General features: G+C 50.1%; 1 protein-coding gene across 1 annotated transcript in view; it reads right to left on the reverse strand.

Moving 5' to 3' along the window:
- TEX35 (testis expressed 35) overlaps positions 1-17,686 on the reverse strand; it is a 75,724-nt gene that overhangs the window by 12,656 nt on the left and 45,382 nt on the right. Inside the window, exons 8-10 of the mRNA XM_036344078.1 lie at positions 17,443-17,635; positions 17,044-17,087; positions 15,087-16,766 (exon numbers count right to left, since the gene is read on the reverse strand). Coding sequence (XP_036199971.1) covers positions 16,706-16,766; positions 17,044-17,087; positions 17,443-17,635 — 298 coding nt within the window. The 3' untranslated portion in view covers positions 15,087-16,705. The remainder of the gene's footprint in view (positions 1-15,086; positions 16,767-17,043; positions 17,088-17,442; positions 17,636-17,686) is intronic.

Here is a 17,686-nt window from a genome sequence, read left to right on the forward strand (position 1 = left end):
GGGCGGGGGACACAATGGTACAGGAGGCCTGGGGCCATACTGAGCCAGAGGTGGTGGTGGGACTGCTGAGTCCATGCTTCTCATCACCCCACAGTGGTGCATAAAAGCCCTGACTGATATTTCTCCACGTGTGGCCTATTCACCATGCCTCAGATTAGTGGGGGGAAGGGAGGGGGTTTGTTAAAAACTCAGCTTCCTCGGCCCATCTCAGTCTTCCCGAATTAGAAGCTTGAGGAAGAAGTGGAATCTGCAAACAGCCCAGGGGCACAGTATTCTGATACTGCTTTCCTTCCTCTGATGTGGTCAGATAATAAGCCCTTATTAGGAGCCTGCTGTGGACATAGAAACATCCTAGGTGTCGTGTGGATATACCAAAGAGCGGAGGTGGAAGGTAGTTTTGTGCCCTAAGATATACACTCCAAAGCAGCAGTAGCCAACCGGTGGTCTGAAAGGTTGGCGACCACTGCTCCAAAGGACCCCATGAATCCTCAGGCACCTGTCTCCAGGTCCACTTCCCGGCTTCCCCGGACAGTGTTCATAGGAAGTTCCAGGGCCTCAGCCTCACCTGTGTCTCTTCCTACAAGAAGAAAACCAAATTCACATTGGCTAAATGGTTCCTTGCCCAGGTGTGGAGGAAGGGTCAACTCAGAAGTAGAGTGAGAGGGCTGGCTCCCACTAGAATCTGAGACACTCGGGAGAAGACGCTCTATGGGAGAGGAAAGGGTGGCGAAAGGCCTGGGCCCTACGACCAGGTATCTAGTCCTACTCCTCTCTCCACTGCATCATCGCCCCCGATCTCCACCCTTGATTCCCCTGACCAGGGAGAGCCTCCCTCACACCTCCTATTCCTGCACCAACATCAGCACAGGAACCCCAAGATGAGGACCCAGCAGGCTGACCACAAACCTGGCCTTGACCACAGATCACCTTGTGCCTCCTCACTTCACTCAGCAAGTGCCTCCCTCTCCTCATTTCCGTCCATCCGTGGTCAAGCCCATGGCTTTGGAGCCTGCTCTGTGAGATACAAATCCCCCAGGAGAAAAAGTGCTGTAAAGCAAAGGGGGGTGAGGCTGCAGCATCCCCAAGGTCCTAGGTGTGCAGGACACAGTGCTGCGCCTGCGCCACCCAGTGGGCTCGGCGGGAACTGCATGTCCCCGTGATCCTAGCTGCCTTCGCACCACTGGAAGCTGAGATCACCAGACAATTAAGAACAATGCCTGGCGCCAAGTCAATGCGGGTGTAAGGTTGCTATCATTCCTGTGCCAGTACCGAAGCCACTTTTAGCAAAAGAAGAAACCGAATGGTAGTAGAACTCATAGTGCGGACGAAGATGGTAACATCTACTATTTCAGCAGCGCTTTAAATTTCCCCAAGTGCCTGAGTTCTGTTGGACAGCGTGTGGCAGAATCAAGACGTCAGCAGCACTGTCATCAGGCGCTGTCTTGGAGTCCTGGGTTAAACATTACTTAGAAGCGCTCATTTATTCACTGGGCTGCCCTTGGCCTTTATTATACTTCAGTCCCTGAAACCTGTAAGACCGCTGCCCACAAAACCCCTCCTGCGTCCTATGGCTCTCCACACCCTCTCTTTTGGCCTCCAAAAAGCAAGCGAAGGAATATTTTCCGCTGGTAACTTCCTCGACCTGTGGAAGCAGACAAAGGCTCAGAGAGGGGGAGGGAGCTTTGGAGAAGGGGAGGGTGGTGTGCTGCCTCAAGCCAGGTGCTAATAGAACACCTGACTCCACCAGGGTGTCCTGCTGCCCACCAGCCCTTGGCACTGAGCCCTGGTTGATGTGGACCAGGAAGGTGGTACTTGGCCACCCGAGTAGATCGCCTCCAGCCCCAGGTTGCACCCCATGCCTGAGGCTACCTTGCAACCATGGATACTTCCCTGCAGGGGTGTAGGAGACTCACTGAGCACAACTGGCAGAAAATCAGGTCACTGTGAAAAAATATATATATATTTTTTTGCTTCCCGACACCAGGTAATCGCATGGCTTTCTCCAACACTTCAAGTGTGTACCCTTGTCACCTCCACAGAGGAATGTCCCCTCACCACCCTAGGCCAACAGCCCCACCCACATCCTCTATTCTGGCATTATTCTAGGCAGAGGGGACAAGGGCAAAGGAGGGACCACTGAGAGGTATTCAGAGCCAAGGGGGAGAGGGGAAGTGGTAGGCGGTGAGCGGTGAACAGGAGCATCTTGTTAGCCACAGAAAGGGGTTCTTGGTCTGAAAAAAATGGATATGATCTGATTACATTTTTAAAAGATCCGTCTGGCTGCCACTTGGAGAACTGATATGAGGAGGCTGAGCATCACAGAAGCAGGAGACTCATCAGAAGCCAGTGGAAGTGACTGATGTGCCTTGCTGTCAGCCAGAAGCAATGGAAATGATGAGCGGAGATAGGATTTGGGATATGTACCTGAAGGTGGAATGGACAGGTGCTGATGGATTTGGATGAGATGTGTAAAGGAAAGAGAAGTAAAGGGCCATGGAACAAACTCGGAAAGACTCTGAAGGCTGTGCTAGAAATAAGTAGTAGAGATGTATTCAAGAAACTTAGAGTTTGCAAACTGAGAACATGGCTAGGCAAAACCCCAGAAGTGTTCCAAAAGCCAGAGAAGAGTTAAAAGTTCTCGGAGTAAAAAGAACATTCTTGCGAATCATCGGTCCTGCATTCTTAGCCCATGGAGTTGGTCCAGGATAATTATCAGTCAGATGTCAGGTTGGTGGATGCTGGAGGCCTGTCACGTCCAGTGGTCTAGATAATAGATGTCAAAATGTACACATGAGTCCTTCGGGGTAATCAGAGGGTTATCTGGAGGTCCAGATGCATATCCAGGCACTGACTCAGGGCTGGAAAGTTCAGAATAGTTTAAGTTCCCAGGCTAGTTAGGGCAAGAATGGGCTCTTTCCTCATGCCTCAACCTTTATCATGTTAACAATTTTAGCAGCTTGATTAGAGTGTCTCCATTTTATATGGTCCCTCTCTTCACTCTTTCCTCTGGATCATACTTAGCATTTTGTCCGGAGCAATAGGAATAATGACAACTGCTAATATTCACTGTTACCCAGGCACTCTTTTAAATCCTTGATGTATTTTAAAGATATTTAAATTTCGTAATACTTTTATGATCTATGTGTTATTGTTCCCGTTTTATAGAAGAGGAAATTGAGGGGCAGAGAGTTAGCCAATTTGCATAAAGTCACACAGGTAGCAAGGGTAAAAAGTGGGATTTGAACTCAGTGTGTGCTAAACCACTGCATGGTTCTTCCTCTTTATAAAAGAGAATATGGCCCATGTGAAAGGGAAACCTGAGGAGGATGGGGCTTTGGGGAGGGGAGTGAATCAAGAGTTCTGGTTTGGATATGTTCAATGAAATCCCTTTTAAACATCCAAGTTAGGGGATGACTCTGGCTGCAGGTGGCAAAGAGGGAGCATTTGAAGCTGGATGTTCACCACGGCAAGGAAGGAGGAGACAGCAGAAGGCTGGAAGTTGGGATTAAATGCCTGACCTAAATGGGTGGGGATGGAAATTGACCTTTCAGTGCCTCCCATCAGGCCTTTGGGAGCATCAGGAAAGTGTTGGGGAAATATTGTTCTAGAGCAGTGCCTGTTTCCATCAGAGGCTCCCAGGAGAGCCCTGACCTTGCTCCAGAAGAATGACATGTGCACACATGCAATATTTTTCATGCAATTTCAGGGAGTTCATGGGCCCTCAGGAGACATCATGGACGACTCTGCCGCTACTACCAAGCCTCCCCTCAACCATCAGCAACCAGATGTCACCACACCCCTGAAGTCTGACCAGACCTCTGATGAAGACTCTCTGGTCACAGCACCCTCCCTGTCTGCAGAGGTAGGAACTACACCCTAAGATAACTCTCTGGAAGGTGAAAACTGAGTCATTTTTGGATGGCTGTGTACAGTACCGCTCCTCACTCCCCTCCTCCTCCCTGCAGGTTTTGCATTTGTAAATGTTTGCTTTGGATATGACCCATGTGCAATTGGAGGATGTTTCCACACAAAGTCTTGCCCTTTTATTCATCTCTAGGTGATATTTTTTTTAATCTGGATATTCTCTAAAATTTAAAGACAAAACTAGTTCATTCCACTGTTTCCTTCAACAAAATTGCCTCCTAGGCTTGTTACTGTTGCTTTGTTTTGGCTGCCTTGCTTCTAGCACCCTTCCTTGTTGGGGGAATTCCCCCAGGCGAGTCTTGGTGGGAGGAAGGCTCTATCAGGCCCTGTGAGAGTTGAAGGCACCAGGTGCTCTCATTTCTCCACACCCCTGTGGAGCTTTCAAGCTTCCTACCCTGGCCCAGGCCCCTGGGGGCTCTGACCTGTGAGGGAAAAGGGCAGGGATGGAAGAGAACTTACTTTTAGCTATGGCAGCTAGACCAAGAGAGAATGGTTGGTTGACTGGTTATAGATCCCTGCCTTATTGTTACCTGGCAGCAGGTAAGTAGTGCCAGGACCAGGGCCAGAGGGGCGGGTCACAGCGGCTAGGGCTGCCTGAGAAGGAAAGTTCTTGACGGAGGCCAAGACAGAAGGACCATGAGCAGTGCTGAGCTGGTCAGTGGTCTGCTGTCTCCTCATTCGTTGCCGTGGTGAACATCCAGCTTCAAATGCTCCCTCTTTGCCACCTGCAGCCAGAGTCATCCCCTAACTTGGATGTTTAAAAGGGATTTCATTGAACATATCGGGTGGGACTGAGACAAAGGGAAGGCCCAAGGGAGGGGTTACCCCCGGAGCAGAATGAGGCAGAGCAGGAGAGTATGGTAGGTCAGCTTCGTCACTAATCCTGAGTGTGGGGGAGAGGCAGAAGCCTTCCCTCTGGGCCAAGTGGGCCTAAAAGAGACAGGCTCCTGCTAGACTAGGAGGCCAAGGAGCGCCCATGGTGGCTACGGAGATGTCCACCCACCTACACTCGGCGACCAGGTGGCAGCAAGGGGGCCTTGCTCTGTGCCACCATTAGCACCTGAGAATGGAATTTTGGAAACTTGAATCACATTTTCCCAGAATGTCTCATGACTGCTTAGATTAGACACTGCCCTCAACCCTAATTGACAGGGATCGGGTGGCTCCTGACACGTTTACTTTAAATCTCCCTGTCTCTTGTCAATTAGCCCGTTTAACTTTCCACCGTGGCACAGATGAAAGTCACTATTCAGTGCTGGACCCAGATCCCGATGGGAGGGACTTGGTTTCCGTGGAGATGGAATCTGGGCTTGGCGCTGCAGGTTCAGCAGCTGGTGTTACTGGGGTTGACACAGCTTTGCACTCCCACTGGGCAGGAGGCCAACTGTCTCCACAACCTCACAACTTGTCCCTGCCCCCAACTGTATCCCAACTGTGACTTCTGCTGACTGGCTGCTTTCCCTTGGTACTTGATCTGTGCTGCCAAGCCCTGCTGCCATGGGAGCCCACACAGCTCCCAGGGGAGCCAACCTCCGGCCTACTCGGATCTTAGCCACACCCTAGAGACCCAGAGACAAGTGACTCAGGTTGGACACAGTGGCTCCAAACGGCCTCAAGTGACTCAGCAAACAAACCAAAGTTGACACCCTACCAACTCCATTTGTCATTTACCTGGCAGGGGCTGTCACCATTTCCCAGCACGCTTACTTAGCTATATTTAAATGTGAGCAGACCCACTAAAATCCTGCCTTTGCCTGCCCGACACCAAGCATTTCACTCTGACCACACATCTGAATCACCGGGGAACACTGGCAACCACGGCAGCCCCAGGCCTCCTGCAGGATGGTGATTTAATTGGCCTAGGGTAGGCCAGGGCCCATGTTTCCAGAGCTTCCCCAGTGATTCAAATGCACAGCTAGAGGTGGAGGTGAGACCCACAGCTCTAACATTCGCTTCTGTTATGGAGCATGATGCTCACCAGACACACTGTCCACCCCTCACTCGGTGGTGAACACCTCTGCAGCCTGGCGAGGCTTGCGGAACCCGAGCTGCTGCACATCTCACACACTCCCAAGCGATGCACTGACACTGGTCCACGGGCCACACCGAGTGGCCAGGCTTTACAGGCAACAAGCAAGCGGGCGTTGACATTAAATGCTAAAGGGGCTGAGGGAGCCTCCATGGAGGAGGCGGCATTTTTGCTGGGACAGTGGTAGGGAAATTTTTTCAAAATCAGGAGCCAGAGCAACAGAGTAGTGGCACCTTCACTTTTAAAGTAAACTCTTAAAAATTAGTAAGATATAACACACAAAGAGCAAAGGGCACACATCATAAGCATACAGATTGATCAATTTTTTTTGAGGTATAACTCACCATAAAAATACCATGCAGCCCTGACCGGTTTGGCTCAGTGGATAGAGCGTCGGCCTGCGGACTCAAGGGTCCCAGGTTCGATTCCGGTCAAGGGCATGTACCTTGGTTGCGAGCACATCCCTAGTGGGGAGTGTGCAGGAGGCAGCTGATCGATGTTTCTCTCTCATCAATGTTTCTAACTCTCTATCCCTCTCTCTTCCTCTCTGTAAAAAATCAATAAAATATATTTTTTTAAAAAATACCATGCAATTCACCCTTTTAAAATGTACAATTCAGTCAGTTTTAGTATATTCACAGAGTTGTACAACCATTGCCATTGTAATAATCCCAGGACATTGTCATCACCCCCACAAAGAAATCCCATATCCATTAGCAGTTCTTCCCCCGTTCCCCTCCCCCAGCCCCTGGCAATCACTAATCTAGTTTCTATTTCTGTGAATTTGCCTATTTTGGATTTTTCATATAAATGAAGCCCTATAATATGTACTCTTTTGTGACTGGCTTCTTTCCCTTAGCATAATGTTTCCAAAGTCCATCCGTGTTGTAGCATGTATCAGTAGTTCATTCCTTTTTATGGCTAAATAATATTCCATTATATGGGACAGACTGCCTTTTGCTTATCTTTTCATCATCAACTAATAGGCATTTGGGTTGTTTCCATCTTGATATGAATAACGCAGCTATCCATGTACCCATTTTTGTGTGGACGTGCATTTCAGTTCTTCGGGGTATATGCCTAGGAGGGGATGTGCTGGGTCACATGGGAACTCCATGTCAAGTTTTTGAGGAACTCCTAAGCTCTTTTCCAAAGCAGCTCCACCATCTTGCATTTGCAGACCAAGGAGTACTTCCTTACACTCAGCACACACCCGCATCACCCCACAGAGCAAGGACTAGGTCACAGGGGTGGGGAGCCTTCCTCTTGCCAGGGGCCATTTGGGTATTTATAACAGCATTTGTGGGCCATACAGAATTACCCACTTGAAAATTAGCCTCTTATGGTTGGTCAAATATTTAATGAACTCGCTCCTCATGCCTTGGCAGGGCCAGACCAAATGAATTCATGGGTGTTACACAGTCCTGGGGCCAGGCGTTCCCGCCCCGGAACAGGGCCGGCCAGCTCTCCAGGACTGCCCCCTGGCCGCTTCCCTCCATGTGCCCACCCTAAAAGTAGCCGCCGGTTTCAGTTCTGTCACCGCTGAGACGGGGACTTCGAGAGGCGGAACAGGAGGTGAAAGCAGTGACCCAGGCCGAGGGGGCCCAGCGGTCAATTCCTCTGCGCGGACAGGTGTCCCGATTTCCCCGTGACCACACCACGGCCTGGGACACACAGGTTTCCTCCCCGGCCCACTCGCGGCACAGCCAGCGCCCCTTTCAGGAAATAACAAGCGGGTAGGCTTCTCAGCGGGACCCCTGGGAAGCCCAGGAGGCGGCTGAGGAGGGGAGCAATGTGCCCGGGCCCACGGCTCATCCAAGTGCCGCCACTACGCCCGCTTGGGGCTGCAATGAAGGGGTCTGTCTCGGTGAAGGCCCGCACCACTGCCCTCCCCACGTCACACTGTCCTCTTCCACGTCACCGCTGTCCTACCCATGTCACACTGTCCTCTTCCACGTCACCACTGCCCTCCCCTGCCCCTTTTGTTTGCACTTACCTTTCACCCACAGGTGCTAGAGAGACGCAGCCCCTAGACGTCCGGCCCCCACCCCACCAAGGCAGGACCTTCTGCGCAGGTGGGCTGCCAGCAGGGAACTGCGCGTGCGCACTGGGCCGCCAGCAGGGAACTGCGCGTGCGCAAGGGCCTCGGCTATCTTCTGCCCGGGCCCAATGCTGCAGGGCGGGCTCAGCGAGGCAAGGCTCCAGGCGGTGGCCCTTGCAGAGTGGGGCCTGCAGCTGCCACAGCGAGGCCCCTCGCACCTGGAGGCCCTTACTCCTGCCAAAGCGGTTCTCCGGCAGCCAGCCCACTATTTCCCGTCTAATTGACCTTCTCCCTCTGGCCTCATCCATACCGAATCACACCCACAAAGTCACTGCCATACTCAAACGCGCTCAAAGATATGACCTGAAAACACTCCATTTGCCAATGACTTTCCCTCCCCCCAGAAATCCCTCCTGCCAGTTCCTCTGATTGTGTGAGAGCCCCAGGCTTTGCTCCCAGACACAAATAGCCTGAAATTGTCATGTTTCTCTAGCCCACCGTCTGGGAATTAATCAATTAGAGATGAATTTGGGTACTTTTTAAAAGGTGCAACTGGTCCTCCTTTAAAGGGAGGACCAGTCTGTCACACATCAGGGCGCATTATTTAATGAACGGATATCCTACCGACATGGAGCTGCAGGCAAAGGCATGTGGCTGGGGGTGGAGAATAAAAAACAGTAGCCATGATGAGCCCGGCAGGCTACTCTGCGCTGCAGTTCTGGCCGCGCCCCATGCAGTTCCAAGGCTCGGGAGAGATGAGTCATCCCAATCAGAGTCTAGAAAGGGCAACAGGAAGGTGCCCAAGACAACCTTTAAGGCCCAAAGTTTTACATGCAGCAGGCAGGGGTTGGAACCCAACTTCCCTTCCTCTTCCCCAGGGTCCTGTTACTCCTCCTCCTCTTCTCCGTCTCTTCCTACATTTCCTTTCCTCTCCTCCACACTGTCCTGCCCCTATGCCTTTTCTCTGACCCCAAATCTATTGTCATAGCACCACTTTATGGGAAAGTGCATGACCTAGCCCTGTACCTGGCTCATAGTAGATGCTCCATGAGTGCTGGTTCAGTAAATAAAAAGAGTGAATGAAAGTCCCTTCATTGTGAGTTCCAAATGCCGGATTTGGGGGTGGCCTTTTGGAACTGATCACTATGTGGGAGACCACTGGCTTTCCTGTAGGCACAAATCAGAGGTCTTCTCGGCTCCGACAATATTCCAAGATGAAGCAGGGTGGGAGCCATGGTGCAGACTCTAAGCCTCATCTGATATCCTCCCTTCCTTGCATTTTTTGCAGCTTTTCCTTCTGGAAAGGAGGAACTGATGGGGAACCAGCACCCTCTGCTGGTGTGTTTTTATAATTGTCTTTTGCATAGTTCTTGGGTTTATATGTACTCTTGTTTTTAAGGGGCCCTGGGCAAGGCTGTGAGTGAGGATTTTATTCTAGGCCCATTCCTCATAAATGTCAAGTTTGAAAACAGCTCTTGGTGATAAAAATGGGTGTCAGGTTGGGTTCCCAGGCATTAATAATTTAATTGAAAGTCGGTTTTGTTATGTGTTTTAACAACCTCCCTGGCCTGAGCGCTTAAATGTCGAGTAGAAATACCTTCTTCTCTAGGCTCAGTGTTGATCTCTGATGCCAATGGGTCTTCTCGCATGCTTTGGAAAGGGATAGGTCTGGTTTTGCCTAAGCCAGAGGTCGGCAAACTGCGGCTCACGAGCCACATATGGCTCTTTGGCCCCTTAAGTGTGGCTCTTGCACAAAATACCATGTGCGGGCGCGCGTGTACAGTGCGATTGAAACTTTGTGGCCCATGCGCAGAAGTTGGTATTTTGTGGAAGAGCCACACTCAAGGGGCCAAAGAGCCACATGTGGCTCGCGAGCCACAGTTTGCCGACCACTGGCCTAAGCAAACTGAGAGACTCCTCTGAGAAAGAGAAGCAACCCTGCCCATAATGGGTCTGGCCCCTGGACAGAGGCTGGCACTGAGTTTTCACTAATCAACAGGAAACTCTGGTTCCCCCGAGAGGCCCACGGGCAGCTGGACTGGGAAGCCAGAGGCTTTGCTATCTGCACCAGACCCTTTCAGCATTTCCGCAGGATTGCCACAGCAGATACAGAAGAGCTCCTGAGTGTGGAGACAGCGGACAAGGGGAACACCTATAAAGGTACAGAATCCAAAGCCAAACTAGCTCAGACTGTGGGAAGCCCCTTGTTCAGAGTGAGGTCCCCTATGTTCCAAATACATAGCATGGCACACTGCCTCTCAGACTTCAGTGGGTCCTGGGATCACCTGGGAAGGCTTGTTAAAATGCTGACCGTGGTTCAGCGGGTCTGGGATGTAGCCTGAGACTCTGCATTTCCAATCATCTCCCGGATAATGCTGATGTTGCTGGTCCACGTTGTGAGAAGCAAGAGTATAGAGGAAATAGGTCCTGAAATCAGATGCTCAGGTTCAAGTCCCAACTCTGCCACTTATTTGTGACCTTGGACAGATTACTCGTTTCCTTCTCTCTCCGAGCCTGTTTCATCCTACATAAAATAAGAATGACCTCATAGGATGACAGACAGAATGACTTCATAGAATGAGAGATGGAATGACTTCATAGGTTGTTGTAAGAACAAAATGAAACAACGCAGGTAAAGCTCTTAGCACAGAGCCTACAGTGCTCGGTATATGGTAAACATCTTTACGTTCATCTGTCGTTTCAGGAAGTGTTTATCTATCCCCTGCTACACACCTGGCACTACCCTATGCCCTGAGATAGAGCAGTGCCTGAAGCAAAACCTCTGCTCTCAAGGAGCCCACATTCTAGTAGAAAAGGACAGACAATGACAAATAAAATATATGTATGTAAGTTGATGATAAGTGTGAAGAGAAAATAGGGGAGAGATAAGGAACTCTGGGGATGGATGGGGATATTGTTATTTGTATAGAATACTAGGGAAAGAGTCACTGAGGAGGTAATTTTGAGGTGGAGGAAATGGGAGAGAACACTGTAAGTGCAAAGGCCCTGGGGCAACAGTGTACATGGTATGTGTGAAGAAGAGCAGGAAACGCTGGTTGCAGCTCAGAAAGTGAGGGGAGAAACAATGTGTGTGTGTGTGGGGGGGGGGGGGGCGGATAACAGTGGCAAGGCAGTTCCTATAGGGCCTTGCAGTCCACTGGCTTTGGATTTTGCTCTGAGAGAAATGGGAAAAGACTGGAAGGTTCTGCATAAGGGCAACATGACCTAACATTTTAATAGGACAACTTTGGCTTGTTGAGAGCAGACTGTAGGGGACATTATATAATCAACATCTCTTGATGGCATTAAATATAGTCTTTTTTTATTTTTTTGTTAATCCTCACTCGAGGAAATATTTCCATTCTTTTTTAGAGAGAGTGGAAGGGAGAGATAGAAATAGAGAAACATCGACGTGAGAGAGGCACATTGATTGGTTGCCTCCTGCACATGCCCCAACCAGGGCTGGGGATCAAGCCTGCAACTCAGGTCTGTTCCCTTGACCGGAAAATCAAATCTGGGACTCTTCAGTCTGCAGGCCAATGCTCTATCCACTGAGCCAAACTGACTAGAGCCATTAAATATATTTCAACAAGATATTATTAACAGTTGAGCATTCCATTTTATGGGTATGCCATAATTTATTTAGCCAATTGGTGTCCACTTACATTGTTCCTGATTTTTAAGCATATATTATTAAATGACTACAACGGGCACCCTTGTAGTGAAAACCTGGCAGCCATCTGTAATTTTTCCTCTTTCCAGGCCTCTGGTATGTCTCACCCAGAGCTGTTCATCTCCCCATAAATTCATCACCCATAAAAAAACAAAACCCTTCTTTGTCACTTTTAAAAGCTCAATATTAAAGTCTCAAATGGACAGTCTCTGATCCAGTCTCCTCAACTTACAATGAGATTCTGAGGCCCCAAGAGGTGCAGCGAGGTGCTCTCAGCCACACAATCAATTTGAAGCAAATCCAGGACCCAAAGCCAGATGTTCTGACTCCATCACCTGCTGAGGGCACTTCTCCAACTGTGTCTTCTCCAACAGGGGCTTTCACACTCGCTGTTTTATCTCAGTTCCGGAGATTGAACTTGGTTGGGTTGCATTTTAATATAAAAAGAAGTTCCAAAGTCACCTTGATCACACATGTAGGAGGGTGAATCACCTTAGAAACACTGAAGGCTCAAACAGAAAAGCAATAGGGGCCTCTGGAGCCAGGCAGCATGGACACCCTTAGGAAGGTGGATGGGTAGCTTGTTGCCATGGAAATGGGTATAATCAGACCTGTTGAGTCTGAGAGAGATTGGTCTGTGGTCCCATCATGAGTAGTAGATGCCTGAGCCCATCCTCACCCACCTTCCAGGGCTGGCAGCAGACTGTGACCCAGAGAGGCTGTGAACGGGCACATGACGAGCCCATGGCACTGATAGAATGGATGACACAGCCTGGCCTCTGGCTTCCTGACTGCTGCCAAATGACTCACCCTCATGTTTCTCTGGTGACTGCTTGGGTCAGGGCCTGGGGTGCAGCACCTGTCATCGTGGGTGAGCTGGGGAGAGCCAATTATGGGAATGGGACACTGAGGTCACAGGAGTGAGATGCTGTGTCACAAGGGACCCATTCTGTCCTCCAGCCAGTCCCAATCCCCCTACCACTTGTGTATTTTCCTACTGTTTGATTTCTTAATAGGCACATCCTCCTCCTCTCAAAACAAAGGCTATAGGTCATTTGCTTATTTCTTAAAGTAGAGCAACATTCATTTCATTGCACACCTGGCTATGTTATGACTGGAGTTAGTCAAGGTGTCAGGAAACTGACCTTGAGAATCAAAGGCCTATTAATCTAGGAAAGGCAGTTCTCATCATCATTGTTTCATGGCATTAAAAGCACACCTTAATTCCTCTGCATATACTCTCATTTAATCTCACAACCCCCTGTGAACTAGATGTTCCTATCCCCATGTTCCAGATGAAAACACGAAGTCTCAGAGAAGTGAACTGACTTACCTGCAGCCACACCATTGATTTGTATTCTGATCCACCTGACCCCAGGTCTGTGCTCCCACCTCATTCCTGCCCCCCGGACGTGCCACAGAGCAAAGGAGGCAAAGAGCACTGGGCCTGGAGTCAGAGCATCTGGCTTTGTGTCCTGGATTTGCTTCAAATTGATTGTGTGGCTGACGGCACCTCACTGCACCTCTCAGGGCCTCAGAATCTCATTGTAAGTTGAGGAGATTGGATCAGACAATCTCTGAGATTCCTTAGTTCAGGCTTGTTTGGTGGTAACAGAAAGCCACTCTGCTTAAACAGAACCAGACCCTGCAGTCTAAGAGTCTGGGGCTCTCGCACAGTGAAGGCTGGGCTAGTACCAGACTTATAGCCCCCTCTCTGGAACTGCATGGGTCACTACTTCTCCCAGCTTCCCCATTTTATTCTTGTGTCTCTGCAAACTGGTTTTATTTTTGTACAAATCAGCTTTCTCTGCTTCATTGGCTAATGGTGGCAGATGCCTCTCCAGCTCCCAATTATGAGGCCTCAGTTCTGGCGGCCAGCTGAGTCTCACCAAATCCCAATTCTGAATTCCCAGGGAAAGAAACTTCCTTGAGCAGGTTGGTTTGGATATCCACCTTGGACTGCCCTTTGCCTCTACACAACTCTTCAATGACTTGGCCACTTGGCCATTTAAAGTTTCCCAACTTCTCACTGGTTGCTACCTGCATATGTCTTTCCTCTCCATGCAGCTCATAGGTTTTTAGAGGCAGCATTTAAGTCTTCATCTTCATCCTCAGCATGAAGGTCAGAGCCCTGCTTAAGAATTGTTTGTTACCTGAATTTTTGCTGCCTCCCCTGAGTGATGCATGTGTTGGCCCCCTCTTAGCCCCTTCAGGACTTGTGGCCTGAGCACTGTGGACATCCCTGAAGAGTCTCAGGGGACTTCCCACTTAGGTCCCTCAGTACCAAGCAAGTTTGGGGGAAGGGAGGTGAACCCAAGAAAAATCTCACGACTCCTCAGATTTCCATCCCAGATCATGTCTGCAAATGGACACATGGGACTGTGACCTGTATTCACATTGGCACATGAGCTGAGGGAGACTTGGTGAGGGCTCTTGAGACTTGATTTTGTGGCCACATTGCCCCCGATGTGTTTCCAAACCTAAGCAGATGCCAGTTTTAAGAACTAAGACAAGGTCATCAGGGAACCAGAGCTGCCAAGCTGAGCTGAAGTGCCAAGTCTCCTTTGTGCAAATGATTCTGCAGTGCTTGTCAAGCCCTAAGACGGTGGCAGTGGTCTCTGCAGTCCCTGGCCCTTGACCATTCCCAAGCTCCTCCAGGCCCCAGTCCCACATCATCCAACTCAGAGGCAACAGAAGGACAAGTGTGTGTTGAGGGAACAGGTTTTGCCAGCTGCAAACAGCTGTCCCATCTGTCCTTGGGAATGGACCTTCAGGGAGTCACAGCCCTTCATTCCTGCTGACGCTGCACATGGGCCAGCTTTGCTGGTGAGCTGGTGCTTTTTCTGTAGGTCTCAATGTCACCTCATCTAGAATGGAATTATACTTCATCTTGTCTCTTCTGCCCAAGACGCTATTCCTATCCTGTGTACCGAGCCTCTTGGGGGTTGCCCCAACCTACATGCCCCCACTTCTTTGTGACACAGAACCCAGGTGATCAGACCAAGGTGGATATCCAACCCAACCTGCCCAATCAGATTTCCTTTTGGAATGAGTGTCTGAGAGCGAGACAGACGTCACATGTCTTTTATGACATAGTCTTGGAAGCCACACAGCATCGTCTCTGCCATATTCTATTCTTTAGAGGCAATCACTATGTCTAGCTCTCACTCAACGAGAGAGGATTCAGTCTCTTCTTGAAAGGGCATCAAAGAACTTGTGGGCCTATTTAAAAACCACCACAGCATAGAACTGAACAATGAAGTGTTCCCAAATGTTTGGGGGTTTGGTAGCCAAAGGACAGCATCTGGGGAGTCCCCTGCAATAGGTAGAATAACAACCCCTAAAAATGCCCATGTTTTAGAGCCTGTGAATATGTTATGTCACACAGCAAAGGGAAAGAAGTTTATTCATCAACTGACCTTAACATAAGGAGACTATCTGGCATTTCCAGGTGGGCCCAACGTGGTCACAAGGGTCCTTAAAAGTGGGCACAAGAGGCAGAGAAAGAACCAGGATCAGAGTGCTGCAGAATGAGAGAGACTGGACTGGCCAATGCTGGTTCTGAAGATGGAAGAGGCTGTGAGAGGGGACGCAGGCAGCCTCTGGAAGCTGAAACGGCAAGAAACATTCTCCCCGAGAGCCTTCCGAAGGAACAGGCGTGGCCACTGCCTGGGTTTCTGCCCAGAGACCCACTTTGTGTTGACTCCAGGCACTGACTGTGTGGTAATCTGCTACCACGGCAGGGAAACGACACAGGGCTATACCCGGCCTTCTCCTTTCCCATTCCTGCCCCATTTCTGCTTTCATCACATGCGTAAGACCACTGGACTGATTTACTTAGGGTCCAGATTTTTATTATACATGTTTACCATTTCCTTTAAAACTATAAAGGCATGGCTTATGTTTTCTTTTGTTTTTTTGTTTTCAAAATATATATCTTAAAAAATAAATAAAATAATGTATCTAAAGCAGAGGTCGCCAACTGGTGGTCCACAGACCACTGGTGGCCCATGAGGTCCAAAAGGTTGGCGACCGCTGATTTAAAGCACCCAATACACTGCTCATTACTACACAGCAACAACCAGTTATTTACTAGACTGTCTAAAAGTCGAAGCAGCCAACTTGGAAAGGAGATGAAACAGGCAAGAGCTGGTGTTAAATAAAATATGAACTCCCATGAGTTTCTCCATCAAACTGGTGCCAAGAAGCACACCCATGACAGAAGAGTTCATTGAAATCCTGTTTTCTCTGTGTCTTTCTTTGTTCTCACTGTCAGCTAGCAGCCAAGCCTCATCTTCCCCGAGGAGGAGGATTTGGAGCAGGACAGAGTGTAGCTGGGGAGGTCACTGGCTCATCCCCACCTTTGCAATGACCTAAGGCCTCTGAAGGGGTGGATGTGTGTCCTTTCTGTGGAGGTGGGAGGAAATCTGCTAGAGGACAAGGAGGGTGGATCCTCAGCGCCCAAGGCGACCACTGTGCACCAGGTCCTGAGTCCTCCTGCACACTAGACTCTGGGCCTGGGGGTTCCCCACGGTACCTCACCTCTCAGGTTGCCCTCAACACACACATACAATGCTAGAGCCACGAAGATGGAGGGAGTGATTGGACGGGATGGTAGGGGTGTCTCCTGTGACTACACAGGAAGGTGTCTGATATCTCTAGGGCCTCTCCTCTCTTCTGACCTGGGGCCTTTGCAGAATAAGGTGGAGCAGAGGGAGACAGTAGGGAGGTAGGATGACCCCAAGGATGACCAAAACAGAACTTCCCACTAATCCACCAGGAAGCAGGAAGAGGGACTGGAGAACAAAAGAAGTGACAGTCTGCATACTCGAGTTTGGTGACACCCCCTTTGGCTTTCAATGAAGATTTTAATCCAGGTGGCGGGAGGCCTGGGGCGGGGTGGTATGGAAGGGGCAACAAGCCTCTACTGTGCAGCTCAAGGAGTTGGGGGAGGAGGAACTGGAGCTCTGGTGGGTTCCATGGCAGCACTAAGTTGGAAGCATGTCCTCGGTCATGTAGAGGTTGAAGCACAGGTACATCAGAATGCAGCTCCAGATGCCAAGGATGAGGAGGGTGCCCAGCCCTGGTGTGGAAGTCTCCTGCTAGACGGGGAGAAAGGCAGGAACCTGAGGCAAGATCAGGTCAGCAGCTGGCGAGCACCCTTCCCTCCAAAGGAGCCTCCAGGCAGCCGCCTCCAGGCTAGGCTACCCAATTCTCCTTCCTGGTGCCACGTTCTCTAAGACTGAGTGGATGTGGTGGGGCCAGAGCCTGCGTGGGCACAGGTAAGGTCTGATGCAAATGCAGCCTGAGCCTCTGCCTTAGGGATGACGGGGCACCCGACTGAGACAAGGCACATCTTCGTATGGATCTACCTACCCCTGATTGTGGTTGTTCTTTAGGGCACACAACATACATTTCTCCTGTAGAGGACAGAAACAGCACAAGAAAGATCATTTTTCCCTGGTCCAAGATGGCCAGACTGCTGGGCACCTCGTCAAGTTTTGCTATAGGAAAGGACAGAACAATACAGTGGCACTTGGGGCAGACACATCCAGGGTTGAGTCCTACCTACTTGGTCATGACTTAGGACTCTCCCCAGGCCTATAGGGCAAGACCCCAGAGAGGACTTCAGGCTCCAGGGCCTTCCCGGGACCGCAGAGGGGTGCAATCCTTACGGCCAAAGGTTCCAGAGTCAGGAAGGCCCAGGGGGAGGGGAAGCAGCAGCAGGAGCCCAGGGTACAGCTCCCAGCAGGGGGGGTGGCAAGCTTCACTCACATAGCAGGTCCCACGTTGATGAAGGGAGTCCAGTGGGTCCTTTTTGAGTTTCTGTAGTGCCATATTCTTCTTGTGAATAGAAAGCGATGCTCCTTCAACTCCCTCCAGTTTCTTGAGCCGGTGCTGTGAGTCTGTGTCAGGCTTTCCTATCTGCCTGAGTTCCTGATGCTCCTTTGGTCCTCTTCTAAGGGGACTGGGGAGTCAGGGAGGAGCAGAGTTGGGGAGACAAATTCCAACATGACAA

This window comes from Myotis myotis, unplaced genomic scaffold, assembly GCF_014108235.1.
Source record: "Myotis myotis isolate mMyoMyo1 unplaced genomic scaffold, mMyoMyo1.p scaffold_m19_p_18, whole genome shotgun sequence".
In the NCBI taxonomy this organism is placed as follows: domain Eukaryota; kingdom Metazoa; phylum Chordata; class Mammalia; order Chiroptera; family Vespertilionidae; genus Myotis; species Myotis myotis.